Genomic DNA, 17244 nt, shown 5'->3' on the forward strand with positions numbered 1-17244 from the left:
TGGTGTTTGTGGTTTGCACACTAAACGCAGGAGAAAGCAGTGCTAAATAAAGCCTGGGTCTTGAACATGGACACACCAAACCACTGCAGGGACACTTGGCAAAGTGTAACTGCAGGGTTTAACCACAAAACCTGGGTGCTCCACTAGTGCAGACAGACCTTAGGCTGTGTTATGTCACTGGCCTTGGGCATGTGGCTCTCTGAACTGCTGAGCTAACATTGATGTGAGACAATACCCTTAACAATAACCCCATCTGAGCCCTCCTATTCCAGGTCAAATGGATTGTCTCATTCCTGGAGTGAAAGGATCCCAGACACAAAACATATTTCAGACATTTGTGAAAATGGGAGGCCTAGGAGTAATTCTTGGCAAGGTAAGTGTAAACCTCTGTGCTGGCTGCAGTCGAAACCAGCCTCTGGGCCATTGCTACTCTGCTGAAAGTTTGGTTGATCTTAGGACAGCAGCATGACTCCCTAAATAGTCCTAATTATTATCAGCCTGGAATTGGGATTTAGAAGCACTCTACACAGGTACCTTTTTTGCACAATGCTTTGGCACATTGTCACAATGACAATGACATTTGTCATTGGCACAAATGACATCTAATCTCTCCCATTCCTCTAGTGTGAGTTAACATGAAAAAGGGGAAGAAGTCTATTCATTCACTCTTGCCAGGTTCTGTGATTTTATCAGGCAGTGTTTAGTGTTTTTCTTGAAGTGTAGTGATTTTCTCAGATGAAATCTGAAAATTAAGAGTTTTTTGCTCTGCACAGTTGCAGCAAAAAGTAGAGAAAGATCACCTAAGTGTCAAGTTTACCTTGTCTGAGGTAAATCAAGAGGGACTGGCCTGTGACTGTTAAATGGTTAAAGCTAATGAGGTAAAGACTCTTGCTGGAGATGCAAAAAGAATATACAGTTTGGCATGGGACATAGGTGAATTTCAGGTTGTTTTACTATCTGTCTTTATCCTTTGATTTCTTTCAGGTAATATAGGAGGAAACAGAAAGAAAGTCAGAGGCAAAAGATTTAGGCCACGGTCTAATTCAACTGAGTAAGTCTGAACTTAAAAAAGCAAAGCCAAAAAGTACAGTTTTCATATTTGTGTTTTGTAGATGGAGATTAAGAGTACTGAAAAGTAGAGAGCTGCATTTTTGCTCTGTGGCCCATTCTGATTGCTGGCTGATAATCTGGTAAATGGTTTGGCTAATGTATTTCAACCTCTTTTTATGTGTTCTTTAAAAATTAACTATCAATTTTCTTTTTTATGTAGGCTTCCTCACAGTGGTTCCCATAGCAATTCCCAGTGATGGTGGCAGCCTGCACCATCACTGCAGGCTTTTGTCTACAGTAAACTGCCATTGCTGAGTGTATCCTGGTTCAATACTGAATTTCTGATAACCTGTTTCCTACCCTTGTCTTCACCTTGGGTTGGGCCATTGCAGAGTTAGAGATTTGTATCTCTGTGTACCTGCCTGGAGGTTTTAGGAGAGGTATCTGTCTGCTTTGAGAGTACCCTGAAGCTTATTGTTGTAAGCCTGAAAGAGCCAGTCTTGAGTAAGCCCTGCAATAAATGGGTAATGAGAGTCCTTACCAAGCAACTGATCCCCAGAGCTTTTCAGTATGGCTTAGAGTTGCTTTCTGTATTGATTTGTCGGTCACATTTACTGAAGAGCCCATGTGTGCAGTGCTCCTCATAGGGAAACAGCCTTTCTTAGGTACATAGGCCTGCTGGGTCAGGCTCCTATCTTGAATGAATGGTGAATGCCTCGAAACATAATCTCTGGGCTTGTCAAGCACTGGCCTGTTCTTACAGCACTTACGCCACACAGGAATGACCCCTTCTTTGACCATAGTAGCGATGACAGTGCCCTTTCCCTGTATCATTAGTACTAACTTTGCATCTGTATGGGCAAATGGGCTTGATACCGACCCTGCTGGAAACTAATAATAATGCTAACTCCTCTCTGGGCCCTGCTTTCTTTGGTTTGGGGATTTTGAGTTTGTTCTGAAACTTTTCTTCCATCTGCAGTGCACTGTCTTGAGGTGAGTAGGCTCAGAAGGGTTCATAGAGAAGACCCTCTGTTACAAGTTACACAAACAATAGTTTGATACACATCGCAATTATAACATTGCATGGTCAAAATGGCGACACGGAACCAGAAATTTTAGCCCCAGATCCCTTGGAGGAGTTTATCTGTCAAGTGCCCCTGTGCTCTTGGTCTTTGTACTGATAAACTCTTCCTGGAACATTATTTTGCTTGTTTTCTCTTCTCTTTGCATGAGACAGTTTTATAAAAGCAAAATCAGTCTGACCAAACTGCCAAGAATATAAATAAGATTGCACATTCTTCTTTAGAAATTGTCCTGTGCTTTCCTTCATTTTCCAGTTGTATTTCTTAAACAAAATCTGTTAAAACAAGAAAAAAAGTTTAAATTAATGATACTATTATTTTGGCATTCAGCAGAGGTGGACACCGGGGCTGAATCGGTCCATAAAGAGTGAAACCAGATCAGCTCTTTTTAGCCTAGAGTCAACATAACTGCATGGAAAGAGTATTGTTTTCAGTAAAAGCAAAAAAAAAACCCCAGTGGGCATATCTTTTCCTCTGTGCTGCTCAGCTGGTATATTATACATTTGCTCTGAGAACATCGGAGCACTAAATAAGTAGGTAGACAGAGAGAGTGTGAGTTGGAAATCTTTTTCCCTGTAATTTTTTTTCTCTTTTAAAAGGTGCTCCTGAATTTCCACCTCATTCTCTGCTGTCCTTCTTGCTGATTGTTACGGTCTCTCAACCCCGCAGCAGCCCTGGTGCTAGACGGAGGAGGCCTGTACTTCCCAAAGGCTGTGCAGCAGCCTGTAAGGGATGAAGCACAGCGAGTGCGTTCCTGGAGAGACCTGCTGGGCAGGAAAATGCTCTTTGAAGGGCTCTGTCCTGGATTGCACAGGACCTCCTGGCTTGTCCAAGTCTGCTTGGCAAGCCTGTCACTGCTTGGAGAGAGAGCTCCCACTGAATGATCTGCATGCTGTGCCAATTCAGCGGGGAACGGAGAGAATTGCTGAGTGTGCACAGTGGCTTTGGTTAGAGAGAGAACTTCCTTTGCGAGCAGAGAAAATTGACTGAGAATGATCTAACCATGGCTAGCATTTACTCATTTAGTAAAACAAAAAGCAATGCCAGCTGCTTTGAGGATATCTCAGAATACATGGAGGCCTCCCCAGGCAAATTTACCTTCTTACCTTCTCTGGGAAAACTAGAAGACTATTGAAATCTGTTCGGAAATGGTGGCATTTGGAAAGTCCACCTGTGTTGCCCCTGGGAGTCCAATGAAGCATACTTGTTGAGATAGAAGAAAAGGTGTAACACTTGGTCTCCTGATAGTAGCAGAGAGTGTAGTTAACTACTGGAAAACTGGGTTCATTTGTGTTACACCTTGTGCAGAATTCAATTTTTGTTTAAGCAGGTACGCACTACAGAAGTATTTGACATGCGCACAAGTCTGCAGTAACTGCACATATTATGCACAAGGGTTTTTTTTGTATACAGTCAAGCACCAGATAGACTTGTGCCATTAATCATTTAAGCAAAATTTCTTAGGCGCTGAGTAAGGTTTGAATTCTGCAGCCCTCACGAGCAGCGCTGGCAGGAGGGTTGCAAGCATATTGGGCGGTTCCTGAAAAATGTTCTTAGGCTCACACCTTTGTGCAACCCCTTGTACCTAACAGATACACGAACAAGGCTTCAGCTAAAGGTGTAGCTCTGTGGAGACTGCTAAAGCTCATTTGGGGCGTTTTTAATTGTTTCTAGATGTTTTAAAACAAAATTCTTGTGCTTTACTAAAGGCAGAAGGTTCAGTTCACACAGAAGGAGCGCCAACAGGCCAAATGTTTCTGCAGCTTTTTCACAAACAGGGTTGACGAAATGGCCTGATAAAACAAGTTTTCTATTGAACCCAGTTAGAGTTATCCAGGAATGATAACGAGAGTTTTCTGAATAAGCTGGCAGTTTAGTTGGGAGCTTGTGTTAAAACAGGTCCCAGTGAACATGTGTTTTGCCAAATAGTGTTTCTGACCTTTGTTAATTTGTACTGCTTTTCCTATAAGCGTTTGTCTTCCTCATTGTTATAACTGATACGAACATCTTTGGCTTAGACTTTCTATTATATATTGTCTTTTTGCAGCAGGGTAACCCATGCATCTGAGCCTGGGCTTTCTCTCGCCCACCAAATCCCGGCCCAAGGCATAAGCCCAGGGGGTTCTGATCACCCCCAAACAGGGAGTCGGGATCACAGGTCAGTCTCACCTGCCCCTGCATTCTGGGCTGCCGTTCTATCCTGTGAAAAGTCCCTTCCCTCAGTATACAATAGTTTCACTGTGGCAAAACACCGTGACTGCTTGGAGGTGCTCCTGCTGATGCAGCGCTAGCTAACCTTCCTCCTCGCCAGCCTGAGGAGTATGAGTACTCTTGAGCCCAGGTCTCTTGCCTTGTTGCATGTTGCGCTACAAGCCAAATTGAGCAGTTGGTCTAGTTATAGGCTTACGTGTAAGGACACCTGTGTTTTAAAGCGGAATTTCTCACTCAACGAAAACGCAGATTCTGGCCATCACTAATAAACCTGTGGCCAGGAGATCAATCTGGGAGCTTTCCGATGGTATCACGTAGTGGTCTGCAGTAACTGGAGTTTAACCTTTCTGTAACAGATGAATTGAGGTGGTGGATGGCGGTCTGTGATACAACCACACCCAGGAAACCCTGCAACGTGGTTGTGCAACAACTGCATGCTTTGATACCACGGTACACTTTGTTTTCTAATACAGGAAGCCCAATTGGGAGTGTTTCATGGTTACCAAAAGACCCTTTCAAATGAAAAAAAGCAAGTCAAAAGTACTGCAGCAAGTACAAGAAAATGTGTAGTCGCACCTACAATTAAAGCGAAAGCAGAATTTTTTAGTTCCTGGTGATGCTGGCATCAGCCTGTCGCTTCACTTGCAGTTCATCTGTTGCTGCGCTACCACTTTTGATGTTTTCTTTCTCTAAGAGCCCAAGCTGGAAAGCATAAAGCACTCCTGATTCCTGATAAGTAAGCGAGCTGAGGAAGCTACTTAGAAGCACTTGTGGCTGAGGGCGAGTACTTTCTGAGAGCTGTGGCTGTGCTTGCGCAGGGCGGGGAGGAGAAGTTCCAGAGCAAAAAAGGAGCAAAAGAAATCGAAAAAGTGCTGCTGCTTTTGTTGTCAACGTGGTTTCAAATGTGGTGGGGGTTGAACGACATGATCTGGCCTAAACTTTACTCATCTGAGCAACCCCTTGCGAGGCCTGTTCCCATGAGTGAGGTCATTGCAGTCACTCTCATAAACAAGGGTGGCGAGAACTGGCCCAGAAGTATCAAAAATAACTTAAAGAGGAATTTCCTTCCCCTTTTTCCTTTGTTACAATTTGTTTCCTATTTCAGAGTGTGCTAGTCTCTATTATATAAAGGTGGTGACCACAAATAATCGTTAAACTGTTGCTATTCTTATACAACAAGAACAGACTTTAAATTGGACCAGGCAGACTCCTGTTTCTACACTGTCCTTTTTTCTTAACATGACACAGGGGGAGGAATTCGCTAATCTTGTTATTGGGGGCTAAGAGAAACCAGTTACAAAAAAAAATATTGCTTCTTCCCTGGTAATATTACTGTCAGATAATTAAACACCATATTATTTCACCATTTCCATGTAACTAATATGAGTATGCAGCTCAGACTTTTTTCCTAAAAAAATGTGGGTTTGGTATCAAGATTGCTTCTGTAAAATGTGAGATAACTCTGCAGCCCACCTCCATTAAAGCTTTTTGTGGTCCTACCAAATTAAATGATCATTGAAAAATCACAGGGTTATTTGTACATAAGTGTAAAAATTGCCACTGTAGTGGCAAACAGTTCAAGCCTTTTAACACACTGAGGCCAAAATTCATTCCTGTAGAAAGGGCCAAGCCCAAGTTTCTGTGCTCATTAAGCTGTCACCTTGCAATTTATTCTAGATGGGTGCAAACGTGTGTCTTCAACAAGCAAACCGCGGGATTGGAGCCAAAATGCCCCTTCATCCTTATTCAGAGATCATGAGAGGAGTTTAAACCATGAGCTTAAAGCTGGCCCTCTGCATAGGAGTGAATTTTACCTTTAAGACATTAAATGAATGATGTATCCCACAGAGTTTCCAGATTATTCAAACATATGAGTCTTGTTGTAGGTCAGATTTTCTCATGCAGTTGTACACATTGCCTAGTCCTCACCCAACATTCATACTGATTTATTTACCATATTCACTTGCATTTTGGGGATGAAGACATCCTTGCTAAGCTTGTGCTGTGTGTTCTCAGATTTTCTATTCTTGTTCTTCTGCTTTCTCTGTTCCTTCCATTGCTTTCTGCAGGTATTTAAACCCATGGTTCAAAAGAGAATATAATGTAGCTAAGTGGGTAGAAGATGTGAATAAAAACACTGAAGGACCATACTTTAGGTATTTTGTAAATTAATTCTCTATCATTTTTAAGAGCTGTTCCAGCATATACAAATATCTTGGGACTCCTACCTTGTATAAATCAATACAAGTTACTGTAGGTGCAAAGGGCCCCTCTTCTTTTGCTGCATTTTGATGTCTGTTTTTGGCTTCATGTGCAATTTACAATTCTTTTTCTGAATGTTTTAATGAAGCCATTGAAAAGGGTGTGTGTAGTGCATGCGTTCCCACCATCATCTATAGCTTGTAGTAGCTTTCTCATCATTTTATGCCAAGTAGTGTTTTATGGGCATGAGACATATTTATCACTAATAAAGTAGTATTAACTTAAATAGAATGTAATTTACTGAAGCAAGTGGTTTCATAACACATTGACTCTACCCACTGTCTTATATAGTGCATACTAAAATTTAAATGCAAAAAGAATAAAAAGTAGTGGTATGTTACCTTAATATATTGTAATTGGAAAATTAAATGTATGAGAATATACTCTGTGCTCTACCAAACCACTAATGAATCTGTTACAAGTGAGTGTAGGGTTCAACCAAAAATAGCGCTTGTTTTTGAGAGGGTAAAGTGTATATTTTTGATATATTCCAAGTTAAAGAGAAGAAGCACGCATGAGGCTGGCCTCCCTGTTGTACGTGAATCAGGAGACTGAGAACATTTTAATAGATTCCCAAAAGGCAAAAATCCTGAGACAGAAGTTCGCATCAGCTGAAGAAACCATCTAGCATAGAAAAGAATGGAAGACAATTTATTGCAAATAATATAGAACGTGAAAGTAACTGATGAAGCTGTAAGTTGACATATCAAAAATAAAGATGAAACAAGAATTGTAGAAACAAAAAGAATACAAAGCAAAAATCTTTAGCCAAAACAGTGAAGGAGGGTAAGAAAGAGTAAATAGAATCTTAACAATAATTTTGCTACAATAGTAGACGTAATAATAGTGCAAAAGGGCAGAAACATTCACTTAATATGTCCAGTGTGTATTTGGGAAAAAAACGTGGTGGAGTTGTATCACAAGATGCTAATGAAACAATTCTCTTCCAATAGGAGCCCTGGCAGGTATTAAATAGCAGTGTGGGAATTTATTCATTTTTAGAACTAAAAATGTCCCAAAGTCATAAAAGAGCAAAAAATTCTGTTTGCTTTCAAGAACTCTTAAATCACAGAGTAAGTTGCAGAAAGGCTTCCACTAGACAGATAGGGCAAATGAGGTGAATTTGAGACTGCCAGTCCTGATCAAGGAGTAAAAATCCCTGATACAAGAATCCAAGGCTTATTGGAGGATGTTGTGATTTTGCCAGCCAGTAGCAGCCAGGTCTCGGTGTTGGTGCTTGGACATTCAGGCAGGGTATATTGTGAATCCACTAGTTTTGCCATTGCTGTTTTTAGCATTGGAATACAGGGCCCAGTTTTGGTGTCCACAGTTCAACAAGCGTGTTCATGAACTGGGAAGATTTAAGCTCTGAGAAGCCTTAGAAGGGACTGCAGGGCCTGAAGCTGTTCAGTTTAATGGAGCAGCTAAATGCTTCTCTGATCATAAAATCCACATAGCTGCATATGGAGCAAAACCTTTGTGGGGAGTCCTTTAGATTAGCAGACTGACCAAAAGTCACTGGAAGGTGAAATTAAGCTAACTCACACTAGAAATTAGGTGTGTTTTTATTAGCAAACCTTTTCCTAAAAATACCCTCTGGACCTTTGTTGTTCAGGCAAGGCCATCAGTCACTCACCATAATCTAAAGCCATAGCTGTCTTTCAGGGTGTTTGTATCAGAAGCCCTGTGGTCACAATAAAGACAGATGTTGATGGAATATGAAGATAGCACTAGTTTAAAGTATGTTACTTTAAATGATTTAGTTAAACAGGTTTAAATTCCTGTGTGAATACTCTTAATTTGGTTTTCATCTTTTAATATAGGTATATCTTGATTTAGTAGCTAGATTAAATTAATGGGAGCGTACCCTGCTCCTGAGGGTTGTCAGCTGTTGCACTGAATGAGTCACATTTCTAATTGTATTTGAGATAAACTAAGCATTTTTTGCATGTAGATGAGGATTAAGCTGACCCGTGTGAGTTTTGAGGGCTGTATATCAGCAGGGATGAAACATAAATTAAAAATTTTACACCATAGAAGTTTACTAATGACTGCCTGCAGCAGTAGCTTTAGAAATGAGAAAGAAATTAGAATAAATTTTGAAACCTGTATGTCCTAATTAATTGAGGTAACCATGGGGAAGTATTCTGCAGGCACATTATGGAAGGCAAAGGATCAAATCTTCTCCTGGGATGAGTTGCCATGGGCTTATGAGAGGTTTAACTGAACAGTTTCTCCCTAAAATTCAGATGCAATTTTGGTCAATCTGTCACAGACTGTAAAACATTGTTCCTAAGAATTGAGCCTGTGAAGTGATGTACAAACAAAACAAATCTTGTTTGGTAAGCCAGAAAGTCAGGCTGAAGTCAGGCTGTCTGGCTGATACTACATTTTAGGAATCGTAACCCTGGATAAGGCATTTACACCAGCTAATTAGCTGAGTAGTATTCTTGTTGCTAATCATTTTTGATTTCTCTTTTCTTTTAAAGACGCCCTGAAAGTAACACTGCTGTTTTGCTTGTCTCCCTATAGTTTTAGGAATAATGTGTTGATGACTGGTGCTGTTGCAGGTAGAGTTGAAGTAGGATCGGGGAAAAAAGGCAAAAGCACTTCCAACAATTCGTAGGAACACTGCAGCTTTTCAGAAAATAGAGATATTAGTAATCACGAAGACCTTCTCCATCAGCTTAAAAAAACCCTGTATATATCAAAATGTGTCTCTCTGACACCTCGTGTCCTAGTTATTAACTTTTTTCTTAGTCTACAAAGTCTAATGGGTATTTCTATGTAATTACTTTTTATTAATGATAATAGTAGTAGCTGCTGTCTCTGGTGCCAGAAGGCTCCCAGCTGTGGGATACCCTTCTGTAAGAAAATAAGATCGGTAAAGAAAAATCTCATTTTACTGCTCAAAGTCTAGGCTAAATTTTAGTTTTACGTGCCAGGCCATAGCTGTGTAACCCCAGCAATAAACCCAGGCAGGAAACCTTTGCCCGGTTGCAGCTTTGCTGCAAGGTGCGCTGTTTTACCAGCATGATGCTACTACTTATTTTTGTTACTGACAATTACAGTGGCTACTGTACAGACTGACCTTAGAAAATATGGTTAAGGATTACTCGAAATCCTCACTGAGTCTCGAAAGACTCAGGAGCCATGATGGTATCAGGAAATAAACTGTCAGATCCCAATATGTGGCACTTCTGTAGATAATTATAGACAAAAAAGACTATAAGGCACCTTTTGAAGCACTGAGCTGCCTACATTTGATTTAATGCAAATATTTACAGTAATTCAGATTCTATGGGAGTTGTTTAAGTATTATAAAAATAGTTTACAAAGAAAACAGTTTTCTATATGGAGAGTGAGGATACATACCCAGGGGGAAAATGGCCATTCCATATCACAAAGGCATTGGTAAGGAGCATGGAGGGCAGGAGACAACAGGCTGTCCATTTCCCTCCTGTTTTTTCTGTGCTTTGGTGTTCTTGCTTTCTTCCTCAATTTCTTCTCGGCTCCTCCTCAGCTGGTCATTAGCCAGAATTGGCTCTGCTGCTCTGAGGTCCATTGCCTTTCTCTGTGAGCATCCAGCTGAGGCCCGAGCCGTGATCAGCCATTAGCTCCCTTCTCTCGCTGAGGCAGCTTTACACTGTGCTTAAAAAAAAAAAGAAAAAAGTTTTCTGCATTACAACCAAAGCAAAATATTGCCCTTGATGGCAGCCAATGAAAAAAATGCCTGTTGATGTCAGTAAGGTCAGGATTTCATTTCCAGAGTTAGGGAAAAGAGTTCATTAAAGCGTGTGAGTGCCTGCTTCTGGGGCATTGCTCTGCAGTGCTTAAATTGGATGGCTCTTGTCACAGCCTTTGCCTTTTCTGCAGCCCCCCACGAGCCGAGCCTCCCCTCTGCTGCTGCACTTTCTGAGGAAGCTTGTGCACATCTGTGGGTTTTAAAACGAACTGCATTTAAAATGTTTAGCCACGTCAGTGTTTTTAGAAGATCCCAGCTTCCTAATGTAGGATAATTTAAGCTAACGATGTCCTACAAAGAGCTGAACCTACAGCAGCAAAGGTGAGGTTAGGCTGATAGTATCTACATTTGGGCTTGAAGTGCTTTCACCAGGTTGAATGTTAAGTGAATGCCATTAAATTATTTCATTCTGCGAAACAGAACCAAGCACAGCTGATGAACAGTTCAGATCTGTCAGGGCCACCTGCCTTGCGTTCAGATAAAATGACACTCAAAGTCGCAAGACAAGTTGTGTGACCAGGTTGACACATTTCTCCTGTGGGCCAACAGTCTCCCCTTTTGGGTTCCAAGAAGGGAGAGCAGGCAGGCGCCTGGCTGCAGGAGAGCGCGTGCAGGTGTCCTCCTGCTGCCACCGCGTTTTGTTGTGAATCCCAGCATGGTCTCCCCACACTCTCAGTTTCAGCTTCCGGGACAGAAAGATGGACATGAATTTGCCACTACATCTTGCCTTCTGATCAGAAATGGATATTCTTGCAGTGCCTTGAGGTGCATGGCTTTGGGGTTGGTGGTAAAACCTCTGAAACTGTCAAGGCGTGTATAGGGTAGAATGCAGTCTGCAACCCAGTCTGCTTTCCTAGCTGTTTTCTGTAAGTTTCATCTGGAAGTGAAATTTGGCATGAAAGCTAATGGATGTCATAGCAGGAGAACTGGAACCCCAGTGAAAGCTAAATGGATCCCACCCTTGACCAAACCGCAACGTTTTGCCTACCTTTAACCCCAGCATTACCCGCAAGTGTCCCTGAATGCTGTCTTTCTTCCATCCTGTAAATGAGAAAGGTCGTGGCTCTTTCTCATTTAAAGTACCTGTAAATCTGGGATACACAGCACATACACAATTGCAGGGCACGACCTGAAAAGCGATCGAAACCACCTCAACCAACTACGCTTAATCACACAAGACGCATCCTAAGATCTGTGAGCAGTGATATGTTTTTACAGTCTCAGTAGATGGCACTGAAGATGACAAAAACCAGCACATAACCTGTGTAGCAGAAATAAGGGGCGAGAGCCTGTGAGGGAAGGGCGAGGTCATTTCTTTTAAGTGTGCAACTGCATTCTCCATGTATTTGGCCGTAGCTTTGCACGTGCAGGTGAGCAGCGATGTGCACATCGGTTAGGTGCACAAACCATAGGTGAGCTGGCAACACAAAGTGGGGCTGAGAAGTAAGAAACGTAGGCAGCTACACTGGAGGTCTGGGCTTCAAGAGCTTTTGAAAAGGCAGCGCTGTGTTTGAGTTATGGTGCAAAGCTACGTGGCTATGGGCTCAGCTAGGGATCCTGGTCAGAGGACCTACTGTGCAAGGAAAATGTTCAAAATGCCCCATCCTTGGCGGGGTTATTGCTCCTTCCAGGATCATCTACTCAGCCTGATGCACAGGTATATTGGCCACGGCTTTCCCTCTCACCATGACGTCTTGTGGTGCCTGAAATAACCCATGGGAAGAGCCTGTGGTGTGCAGGAGGCGATGTTGTGCCTGGTTGTGGGGCAAGGGGTGGGAGATGCCTTCATTCTGTGTGCCACCTCCTGGCTGTGGTACCTATATAAACAGCTTTCTGATAGGGCTTGCCAAGTCAGATCTAACACCTGCCCAGTTCCTTGCTTCTAATCTCCAGGTGCATCTTTATAAATTTACACATGAAGGTTTTTAAATCCTCCTGCAGCTGTGGGGCAAAATTCATGAATTTTTTTGATTCTAAATCCTCTAATAGTTTGTTAGTGATCTTTATCAGACCAAGTGTGGGCACAGATGAGAGGACTTGTACAGCAGGCCACTGTTGAGAACCTTTCCCTGCATTTTAAAAAAAACACAAAACAACTGTTTTGTTGCCTGTTGCACGTGCAGTTTGGTGCCCAGATCTGTGATGGTGGACACATGAACGCTTTGCTTTATAATGCAGTAGCTGTTTAACATTTTCTTTCTGAAAACGTTCGTGCATGTCCAGTTCATCCTAATGGGTGATCAAAGTGCATGTGCTGAAGATGTACTCTTCGGTGTTTGGATAATTGTACCAACCTAAATCTTTTACATGCTGTTGAACTTAGAGGCTACAGCATGAGGCATTAGACCGTCATGAGCCAGACTGGGGAGCTGTCACCATGTAATTTCCATTGACGCCTTGTTGCTCGTGGCTACCATCAATCATTGTTTGTATGGGAGACAAGAGAGTGTGCTGTTGTAGGGAGCTTCAGACACAACAAAATGATGCAGTAGTCCAAAATAAAAGAATAATTATTTAAAGATAATAGAGATACAGAACAATTCCAGACACAAAAGAGTCCCTGCCTTATCTGTAGTTCTCTCTAGAGGAAAGGACCTGATCCTGCAAATCCCGGAAGCAGGGATGCGGGGCTGTCTGCCAGGGGTGGTTCCTGTGGCTCCTCAGTATGAGTGATGGTGCTCATCAGTGGGGTCTACAGCTGCACAACGCCCAGGCCCCCTGCTGTGTTTGAGGGGCCTGTAGAAACCGAGGGAAACCATCCATCTTCAGGGACAGGTTAAGTTCAGGAGATGGTAGGCAGCGGTGCTCAGGGAGGGCCTGGGTGATGTGCCTGCACTAGTGGGAGGCCTCCTTTGAAAAATGCCCTCAGTCTGCAGAACAGAACAAGGCAGCCAGGGTAGCTCGATTTTTCTACTTTGAGACTTTTTTCCCTTTGATTCTGCCCAAATTCAGAGCCTGATAGGAACCTCTCAAGTGGGAAAAGTGCAGAATCTCAAAACAGAAGCATAAGAGTTTTTCTTGGGTATAAAATTTCAGTCAATAATGTGCTGCTTGCTGCCTTATTGACATGAAAAGAATGCCTTTCATGTGATACAAACATTTACTTGCTCCTGCTTACTCTACTCACCTTGTACAGAAATGCTGATTGCCATTGACTAAATCAGTCCATTTTTGTATATTCTCATCAGACTCTTTCTTTGGCTGGAACAATATGCACTGTATGATGCTTGCATGTCTAATAATTTGTTATTAGCACCTTGTATATGCCTTTGTTACTTCACAACTAACAGTTTGGCCTCCAAGTGCATGCATTTGTGTAAATTAATGTGTTATAAAATACGAGATTTATTCGCTATGTTTGTAGCAATATAGGAGATGTGTGAGATGTACATAAAGACACTGATAATTGCCATTTAATCACTGGTAGAAGACACTGTTCAGCTTGTATTTACTCAATCACTATTTCTATTTAGGCTTCATAATGCCGTGTCTGTCTTTTAGTTCTGTATTTATTTAATTGCAGATTTGGTTTGTTAATTTTATAATGATTAATTACAGTACCATATAAAACAGTTTAAGAAATTGATTTTGTTACGCAATACAATTCTAATAAGAAGTAGGAAACTTTATTTTTTTTTCTTCCAGTGTTCCTGAAAGCTATAAATATCTTTATTCGTACCATGAAATTATTAGACTACTGATCGAACAACTTTATCCCCCCGATATTGAGCTAATAATAAGCTATATACTTGGTTCCGAACCAAGCTTCAGAGTAATGGCAGTTGCTGTTGCAGTGCTAGGACCCAAAGACATCCCATTTATTTTGTGTGTTTCAACATCTCAGGACACTGTCTCCTGCAAAGTCTCCATCTTCCTCCACTGGATCTATTGCTTCCAGCAGAAAATACCCTTACCCGATGCCACCGCTTCCTGACGAGGAGAAAAAAGCCAACAGGCAAAGTGCCAGGGTACGTGTCCCTCTTCTCTGTGCGTTTCGTCAGTGACCTGAGTGACCGGTAGTTTTTCAGAAGGAAAGCGTGGCAGATCAGCGTCTCTGACTAGCAGTGAGAGCAGCACTGGCATTTCCTTCGCACCCGAGGCTCTGGCAGCGATGAGGGCAGCCTCGGTGGCGATGTTTACAGATACCCGTTCGGATGGCTCTTAAACCTGCGCTGAAGCCCAGATTTCATTAGTTGTCTTATTTCAAGCTGGCAGCATGCCTGGGGCAGCCTTGGAGCAGGCGGCACGTCTGGATCTCCTCCCTTACCCCTTCCGTGGGGCTGACACAGCCAGCCGCTTTCATGCAGGCTGGGGGATGGCTGCTTTCCAGCTTTACGGAAAGGTGACTAGGTTGCAGTTAAGGAGGATATGGAGGGCTTGTATCAAGCCTTTGCAGATCTGGAGGGACTTTGCTGTTGCCTGCCCTGAGCCCACCCTGGCCCCCCAGGGTGGGCAGGAACCGCTGCAGTGTGCTGGGGATGGTGATGCTGCTGCGCAGGGAGAGAAAGGCGACACAAGCCATAGCTTCCTTTGTGTCAATTCAGACGTAGCAGATATTTGAATAAGCAAAAAAACTCAGAAATTTACTTCAGGAGTTTTACTTGTGATGGCGTTAATTCATCTTCCTGATTTAGATGAGCTTGCCATCTCTGCTCTCTGTCCTTTTTTTCCAACGAAAAAAGGAGTGGAGCACTGCTGGGGGGACAGACCTGCCTGCTGCTACCCCCATGCCCTGCTCGGGGCAGGAAGTTGTGTGAGGGGCAGCAGAGCATCTCCCAGGCGCATGTGGAGCAGAGCAGCTTGGGGGAAGAGCTGTGCTGATGTTTCTCATCCCTGGAGCTGCCTTGGGAACCAGCTCAAACCCACGGCAGAAGTTCATGCTGCCCTGAGCAGAGTTAGGCAGACGAGTGTGTGAAATTACACCAGTATTAGTTAGCGTAAGGTAACAGCTGTCTAATACAAAGCTGATGCTACACTGACATTTTTCTTTCAAGCTCTCTGCACTCCCCGCCGTGGACAGTTATTGTGCCAGCTGCAAGTCACTCTGGAACGCGTGAGGCTGCTGACTTTGTGGTCTGAACAATACCCACCAGAGGCTGGGGGCAGACCAAGAGCGTAGCCTTGGTGACCCAAGTGATGTAGATGGAGCTCCCCAAACGAGCACCTCACGCTGTTTGGGTAACAGCCTGTTTTATCTTGGTGTTCAGTGTGTGTTTGTGTTCCTTTTTCCCCTCCAGCTATGGGAGACGTCCATTTAGCCGTGCTGCTTTCCTGGGGTGACATCAGAACTGTTTACTTCGAATTTTATAGAAACTCAGCGTCACTGAGTCATTGCACATTCATCTGCTTTTCAGACGATTTGAAAGATCAACAGAGATGCCCGTGATCACAGTGAGAACCTCCTCTCATCTGGAAGGGAAAAAAGCAGTCTTTTTTTTTTTTTTTTTTTTTTCCCCCCTTTCTTTTTCGTTGACTAGTATTTTGTGGATTGGATGAACAACCAGAATCATAGCAGGGGATAATGAGCCCGGACGCGACAAGGCTATTCCACCTGATGACAGATACACTTACCTAGAATCCCAGCTGCAGTCCGTTTGCCAGTCCCGCCTAAGAGAGGTTTTCTTCTGGTTTATTGCAGTCCCGAGTCAGACCAGAGTGGAATTGGGAGCGCGCCTCCTGGAGATCCCAGCTGATGTAAACTTGTACGCTGTATGCATGAACCTTGTGTTCTTTACTTTCCACATGTAAGGGATAAACAACATACTGTAGTAGAAATTAGCATGCAGGAGTAAGAAATATAGGATTTTTTTTGTGACAGGATTTCAGACTTTGAAAGGCAACTATTTGACACAAATGTCAAACAAACAAGGATTATATCTTTTTTTTTTTACCTTACATGTTTATAATCTCAGTATACAGATTGTATATATGTAAACATTTGATAATGTCAAAAATAGCTGTTATACATAAGTGTATTTTGCCAAATGCCTAAAGAAACAGTCGTGACTAACATCATCACACTTCAGATTTTCTAATATTACAAGCAGACATCTTTGGAAATACAGAAAGTACAGTACTGTAAAACCGTGTCTCTCAGAAACTGGTGTTTGACCAAAATCTATGCTATCTTTTCAGTATCTTATACTGTCTTGACAATCTCAATTGCGTGGTAGATTGCAGAAACCAGTACAGCAGCACTTTGTCTTAAATCATCGTAAGAGGAGCCAGCCAGAATGCGTTGTTCAGTGAGACGACCGGTGTATCCTCTCACAGGCGTCACGGAGGATGATTCAGCAGACAACAGAGACAGAGCCTTTAAGCAATGTGCAGTCCAGGCTTGCTGGACATGTGGGAATGCTTCTAAGTAATCAGTTCAGGATGTGGTGGTGTGAAGTCCTCCTGGTGAGAGTCGCTGTGTATTCTTGATAGAGCATTTCAGGCGCTGTTTTAGACGGCAAGGTGCAGCTTAGGAGAAGCGTAACGATTTCGCTGCACTAGATAATAACAGTGCTGGGCAAGCGGCCAGTTTCATTGCTGTCTTTTATTTGTTGCTGGAATCACCTTTACCATGCGCTTGAATGCTATGCTTCCTGCCCCTGAAGCCCCTTTGACAAATTTTGGGGCATTAAACTGAGTACAATTGAGTTTAGCCTAAAAAACCGAGGTAGGGGATACAAACCCTTTACCATGGAGATGTTAATTTTGTGTATAAGCGGATGGTTAGATTTCTAACACCTGAGACTTCTAAAGGTTGTAAAACAAACGTCTTTTGATTGGGAGTTTTCAGTCAGTAAGAAACTGGACCATATTAGATCAGTTCATAATTCTCCAGTTTTCCAAAATTGACTAATATTAGCTTCAGGTAGTACCACTGCAGAATAAACCACCCGATTC

The 17244-nt window shown here is 42.6% G+C and overlaps 1 protein-coding gene across 2 annotated transcripts in view; it reads left to right on the forward strand.

Moving 5' to 3' along the window:
• ADAM22 (ADAM metallopeptidase domain 22) overlaps positions 1–15809 on the forward strand; it is a 134240-nt gene extending 118431 nt beyond the window's left edge. The window contains exons 28-33 of one of the 2 annotated variants that reach the window (XM_074574625.1): positions 273–373; positions 985–1051; positions 4180–4290; positions 6413–6499; positions 14195–14318; positions 15588–15809. In XM_074574625.1, coding sequence (XP_074430726.1) covers positions 273–373; positions 985–1051; positions 4180–4290; positions 6413–6499; positions 14195–14318; positions 15588–15608 — 511 coding nt within the window. In that variant the 3' untranslated portion in view covers positions 15609–15809. The remainder of the gene's footprint in view (positions 1–272; positions 374–984; positions 1052–4179; positions 4291–6412; positions 6500–14194; positions 14319–15587) is intronic. The other variant, XM_074574624.1, reaches the window with a different exon arrangement.
• Positions 15810–17244: the final 1435 nt, after the last annotated feature.

Source organism: Larus michahellis, chromosome 2 (assembly GCF_964199755.1).
Source record: "Larus michahellis chromosome 2, bLarMic1.1, whole genome shotgun sequence".
Classification (NCBI taxonomy): domain Eukaryota; kingdom Metazoa; phylum Chordata; class Aves; order Charadriiformes; family Laridae; genus Larus; species Larus michahellis.